The 6420-nt window shown below is 43.8% G+C and overlaps 2 protein-coding genes across 2 annotated transcripts; both read right to left on the reverse strand.

The window, feature by feature from the left end:
• Positions 1-214: 214 nt before the first annotated feature.
• On the reverse strand, positions 215-2655 carry LOC147661073 (uncharacterized). Its single transcript, XM_086951356.1, has one exon. It carries the CDS (start codon positions 2653-2655, stop codon positions 985-987), a length of 1671 nt encoding a protein of 556 aa, XP_086807482.1. The 3' UTR covers positions 215-984.
• A 265-nt stretch (positions 2656-2920) lies between these two features.
• Positions 2921-5323, reverse strand: LOC147661074 (protein NYNRIN-like). Its single transcript, XM_086951353.1, has one exon. The coding sequence runs from the start codon at positions 5321-5323 to the stop codon at positions 2921-2923; it is 2403 nt and encodes an 800-aa protein (XP_086807479.1).
• Positions 5324-6420: the final 1097 nt, after the last annotated feature.

Raw genomic sequence — 6420 nt, forward strand, 5'->3', positions numbered from 1 at the left:
TTGCTGGGAAGGTCTAATACCGGATAAAAGTGTTTTGGAGAAAATCCAAGGTGAAAACGTTTTTCACTTTGCAGAGTTTTCGCTCACCTTTGTGTTTTCGGGGGCCTGCTTTTGGGGGTTCCTGGTATTTGGGGGGGTGGGGCTGACAAAGTTGAATTCTTCTACCTCGGCCAGGTATGTTTACAAAGGAAGACCAGCAGTCGGAGGTAACTGAAACATAAAAAGATTTATTGCGCTCGAGCGGGTACACCACCTCACAGCTCCATGTGGCTATGAGGGAAGTGGACAACTTACAATAGTCAGAGACAGCCTTATATACTTTTGTGCTTCATAAGCGTAGGTGGGGATGGATATGATAAATCAGCAGCTGTCAAGGATGATTAATGATCTCCAAACAATATCACGTACTGGTCAGGGCCAGTGACTCTGGAAATATGTATACTTGGCTTGCTGAACAATAATATAAAGGTTACTCACTAAACCCCATCAGTCATCAATAATCTTGTGATACACAGAAATAAAGCAGAACTATGCATAACTTGTGCCAAGTATAAACATGGGCGGGCTTGTGGTTACAGAGTCAGGCGCCCATTTGATTAGTCATCCGGATACAGAGCAAAGGTTACATCTCTTGTGTCAACAACGATTCATTACCATCAGCAGTCTTTTGTTAGCTGTAATCTATTTGGAATTAGTTAGATAGGAAAGTTAAGCAAATGAGTCATTGACCTTTAAGCAACATACCCTGCTCTACTTGTGCGTCATAAGGTGAAGTGCAAACATATGCTCTGGGGTCGACTGGTGTATTAACATTTCTTTGTGCAGATGAAGCGGCCACACCATATGTGCTGAGGTGGCAAGCTAAAGAGACTAATACAAAATGGTGGCTAGGAAACACAAAATGGAGGAGCTTTTCGTCCATTACTAAAAACTGTATTTCCACAATCGGCCCTTTGGACGCAAGGTCCAACATTTTGTTGCGGCCTAATGCACATGTTCATATATGGGCCGGCTGTTACTATAGTGGGCCTCATTGCGCTCATTGACGTAATCAACAGTATTTGCGTCAGGAGGGTTATTATCTGAGATATCAATGTCCATCAATTGTTGGGTTACAACATCCCTCATAATAAGAGCATTAGTCACAGTTATTGGGGGCATTGGGGGTGGTTTTAACAATCGCCCCATACACTGGCAACACATGGGCAGACAATTGATTAGAACACAGCACCCTATTACCACAAGGAAGATAGCCACTAGAAACATCCCTATCTTCCAGCCCCAGGCAGATAAGGCGTTCCAAAAGGAACCTACAGGATCCCAGGGGCCAACATCGCTATGAGCCTGGGCACCTATATCATATAGTCTTTTGACAGCCTGCCTAACCGATGTTGATGAGTCAGGAATATACGTGCAGCAAGATACCCCGATCACTCTACAGACTCCACCCCGTTCTGCTAACATCATGTCTAACACAATCCTGTTTTGAAGAGAAACTAATCTGAGAGCCTTGAGCTCAACTGTTATGTTCTCAATTATGCCTGCTGTCTCTTCTATAGTAGCTTCTAGTAGACGGGACAACCTGCGTATGTTTCTGGAATTTATGGCAGGGCCATACCAAGGAACAAAGGCCTTTAGTACATCACCAGCTATCTCAGCCGCTGTATCCCCTTGATCAACACTCCTCCTACCTCTCAGAGTTCTGGATGCTTTATTCACTTCTGCAGTACTTTTTACAGACATTGCTGGTGTTACAAGACCTAGGTGACAACAGCCACCCCAATTCACTGGTAGCCATATATAGGCCCTGGAGCCACAAATGAAATAAACTGAGTCACCGATATAGAGTGGAACAGTTATTTCCTGGGAAGACACTTCAAATGTCATATTGCAATTGGTACTATTCCCCATGTTGGCGGTACCGTTGCTCCTAATACATATACTCCCAAGCACACTACGCTGCCTCATTTTCAAAAAAGGTATCTCTCTGGTGTCCCTATGGAGCGGAGGTGTGCTATCATTTTTTACCAACAGCAGTGGGGTGAATATGTTAGAAAAAGGGAACGTTGCATTTGGCAAAATAACTCCAGAGCAATTTCCTGACTGGAGAATGTCTTTGTCATAATGGGTGTACAAGGAGGCAGTTGGTGTTCTAGTGGTAGAACGGGAGTTTACTAAGTTGCTGAAGACCCTTATTAGCTCAACTTTCAGTATTGCAATGTGTAATGCATAACAGGATGCTTCAAATGGCAGGGGTACTTGGAGAAGGGGTATACCTTCGTCTACATAGGCTGGGAATTGCATACAGATCCAACAATTATTTTTATCAATTACTTGATGGGTCTGATGAAGTAAGGTAAGGAAAGAATTATGACGCATCTCCTCTCTGTGATCCATATCCTCTGGTGGTACTGTAACTGAGGGGACAAAGTCAGAGGGAAGCTCTGATGGGAGCGGGGCTGTTTTTGCAATTGGATGGTAGAGCTCTAGGAGATACAATAAACCGATGACCAAAGACATTATGCAAAATAACATACAGAATATGCATAGTTTGGAGTACCAGCGCCCCCTTTTGTTCACATTAAGGGTGGAATATGTATCCTCCATTTCTAGTAAAGGAAGATGTCTAGTTGTTCTTCCAAACGGAAGTACCATTCGCTCTCAGAATTTTTGATTTATATAATCTCACAAGTGCGGCAGTTCAACAGTGTTCGTTATAGGCCTCACTGTTTCAGACCTTGCAATTGGCAAATTTGACCTCACACCCTCTCCTCCTATGGGTCGCTGGGCTTCGGAGGTATTTCTTTATTCTCTTTTCAGCTCAGAGTCGGCAGTGTCCTTATTTTACTAACCTCACTGCACAAGTTAGTCCTTTAAAGTTGGCACTATTCAGTGCGTGGCAGTTGGTGCTTGCTCCGTCCTAAGCACTCTTCATCTTCCTTGGGCGTAGATTGTATCCTGATGCAGCTTGTTGATCATCAATGCGTGCAGGAATGCAGTCACCAGTCCTTCGGTCAGAACGGTCCTCTTCCGGGGGCAGTGCTGGCCAGAACGGTGGTGCTCTCTTCACGTTTGAAAGATGAATCCAACTTTTATGTCCGTCACATCGAACCGCCGTCTGTGTGACTAACAGAACCTGCGCTGGCCCTTTCCACCTGGGCTGCAGGCTGTTCTTCCTCACAAAGTTCTTGGTCAGGACCCAGTCCCCGGGTCTGATGTTGTGTACTTCTCCTTCCAGAGGCGGGGACCATGTGTCTCTGACCTGTTGGCGAATGGTAGACAGGGCAGAAGTTAGTTCTTTACAATAGTCCAACAAAGCAGAATGCGTTAATTCTTGCAACTTTGGTGGAGAGGCAAACCCATAGACATTTGCTGGTTTCCCCATGACCACTTCATATGGAGAAAGTCTGTTTTTGGATGTAACAGTTGTCCTCATGGAGAACAAGGCTAAGGGCAATGCATCTACCCAGCTGAGAGTGCTTGATGCACATATTTTTTGCAGTTTATTTTTCAATGTAGCGTTACAGCGTTCCACAAGCCCTGCTGCTTTTGGGTGATAAACTGAATGAAAACTTTGCTTTATCCCCAACCCTTGGCAAACTAGGTTCATTATTTTATTCGAAAAATGTACCCCGTTGTCACTCCAGAGACTCCTGGCCAAGCCATAGCGGGTGAAGTACTCTCTCAACAACATTTTAGCTGTGCTCAATGCGGTGTTATCTTTTAAAGCGAATGCCTCCACCCAGTTACTGAAACTGCATATAACGACCAAAACATATCTTTTGCCATTGGCAGGGGGCATTTCTATGTAATCCATCTGTAGGCATTCAAAGGGGTATTCTGGCAATCTGAAATGGCCAGGTGGTACTTGTATTCCCTTTCCCACATTGTGGAGAGCACAGGTCATACAGTTCTTGGATAGTTTTACAGCTGTCTTCCTAATGTTTTTGTTGACCCATATCTTTTCAATGGTATTTGTCATTCCATCAGCCCCCAAGTGTGCGGGACCGTGAACCATGTGAAGCATGGGTAGGAGGAAGCTGTCGGGCAGGACCCACCTTTTCAAGTATCCCTGTGTGTGCATCCAAGCCCCAAAGTGTGTGTCAAAGTAATATCCTTCCTTAACCCACTGCTTCCTCTCCTCTTCACTTGCAAATTCTTGAATGTCTTTTATCTCTTTGTAGGGATCAATGTTTGTCTCTTCCTTATCAGTCTTTGACACTACATATGTTAAAGTGTACTCATTCAACGCAGTGTGTTTTGCTGTTTCATCGGCAAAGGCGTTTCCCTGACCTACATGGTCTGTGATTTTCTTGTGTGCGCTACACTTCATGACGGCCAACTTAGTTGGTAATGCAAGGGCATTTAGTAGTCTTGTGATCAAGGTGCCGTGCTGTATTTTCGCACCTCCAGATGTGATGTACCCTCTTTCGGCCCATAATCGGCCGAAGTTATGTGCCACCCCCCATGCATACTGACTATCAGTGTAAATGTTTACGGCTAAGTTTTCTGAAAGCTCACATGCTCTAGTTAGGGCAATCAACTCGGCTGCCTGAGCAGACATCTGTTCTATTTTACATGTTTCTACAACTGTTTTATTGGTTGTGATTGCATAGGCTGCAGAGGTAGTTCCATCTGGTCTCTTTAGACAAGAGCCATCCACAAATAGTGTTCCATCGACCTCTTGCATAGGTGTGTCCGCCAGATCAACTCGACCCTTCGTTTCAGTTTCAGTGACAATCACGCAATCATGTTGTACTTCATCCTGCTCCGAAGGGAGAGGCATCAGAGTAGCTGGGTTTATGGTGTTACACCTCTGCAAGGTCACATTAGTGGCCATCAGTATTAGCTCATACTGAGTCAGCCTAGCATTAGTTAAGTGCTGAGTTTTGGTTTTATTCAGCAGTATGTCTACTGAATGAGGTACGTAAACCATAACTGGATGTCCAAGTACAATAGAGTCTGCCTGTCTTACTGCAGCAGCCGCTGCAGCAATATTTTTGAGGCAGTTCGGTAGGCCCCTTGCTACCGGATCCAATGTTGAGGAAAAATAGGCACATGGTCTATTCTTCTCTCCATTTTTCTGGGTTAGTACAGCCATTGCGCATCCTTCTCTCTCATGTACGAACAGTGCAAAATTCTTAGTGTAATCTGGTGTGCCCAAAGCAGGTGCATTGCATAAAGCAGTTTTCAAAGCCACAAAGCTATCTTGATGTTCTTTATCCCAAGGAACAGGATCTTCCACATCTTTGTGAGTTAAGGACAGTAATGGTTTGGCCAGGTAAGAAAAATTTGGTACCCATTGTCTACAAAAGGAGACCATTCCAAGAAATGCACGCACATCCTTTTGAGTTCTAGGTCTGGGAATGTTCTGCACTGTTTGTATTCTTTCAGATGATAATCTCCTCCCACCTTTCGACAGGAGATGACCTAAGTAAGTTACCTCCTGTCGACAGTATTGTAACTTAGCTGGCGAAACCTTGTGTCCATGCAGAGCAAGAAATGTTAGAACATCATGCGTAGCCTGCTTACAAATGTCCTCTGTCTCAGCTGTGATCAGTAAGTCGTCTACATATTGCAGTAATACTGTACCTGGTGGCAAAGCACAGTCATCTAATTGTCTCTTTAATGCCTGGCTATAGATGCTAGGGCTTTCAGTATACCCCTGGGGAACACGACAGAATCTATATGATCGCCCTTGGAAACTGAAACTGAACAAATACTGACTGTCTGGGTGTATGGGGATACTGAAGAAAGCGTTCTTCAGGTCTATGACAGTAAACCACTGGGCTGAAGGTGGTACAGATGAAAACATTGCTGTAATGTCAGGTACAACTGGGTATTGTGGTTCCACTATTTTGTTTATGGCTCTCAAATCAACAATCATCCTATATTTGACCTGTCCCGTTCCATCATCACGTTTAACCACAGGTAAAATGGGACTGTTACATGGACTGCTTGTAACTTCTTGTATGATTTTACGTTGTAATAAGTCTGATATGACTAATCTAATACCCTCCTCCCCTTCTTTAGATATTTTATATTGGGGAATGCAAGGTAACCTGACATTCGGTTTTACTGTAATATGTACTGGCTCAATATCCATTTTTCCTACATCATTTGGTCCATGTGCCCATAATTTTGGATCAATATCCTGTAGTTCAGGTGGTATGTCATGTTTGTCTGAAACCATGTATTGTCTGGACACGTCTTGTTTTTTACAAGTCAGATAGACACCATCTGGTGTACAGTAAATAGTAGCATGCATCATTTTCAAAGCCTTTAAACCAAGTAAATTTAGTGAACATTTCTCTGTTAGTACAAATGGCATACTCCCTGTTATAGGACCAATTGTGAAATCCAATGGTCGCGAAATGGGGCTTGTGACAACAGCATTTGAAAATCCCACCGACTTATCTA

Source organism: Lissotriton vulgaris, unplaced genomic scaffold, assembly GCF_964263255.1.
Source record: "Lissotriton vulgaris unplaced genomic scaffold, aLisVul1.2 SCAFFOLD_551, whole genome shotgun sequence".
Lineage (NCBI taxonomy): Eukaryota > Metazoa > Chordata > Amphibia > Caudata > Salamandridae > Lissotriton > Lissotriton vulgaris.

Bases quoted from the DNA above. Each gene is read 5' to 3' on its own strand.
- LOC147661073 (XM_086951356.1), bottom strand. From the start codon at position 2,655: ATGGTACTTCCGTTTGGAAGAACAACTAGACATCTTCCTTTACTAGAA.
- LOC147661074 (XM_086951353.1), bottom strand. From the start codon at position 5,323: ATGGTCTCCTTTTGTAGACAATGGGTACCAAATTTTTCTTACCTGGCC.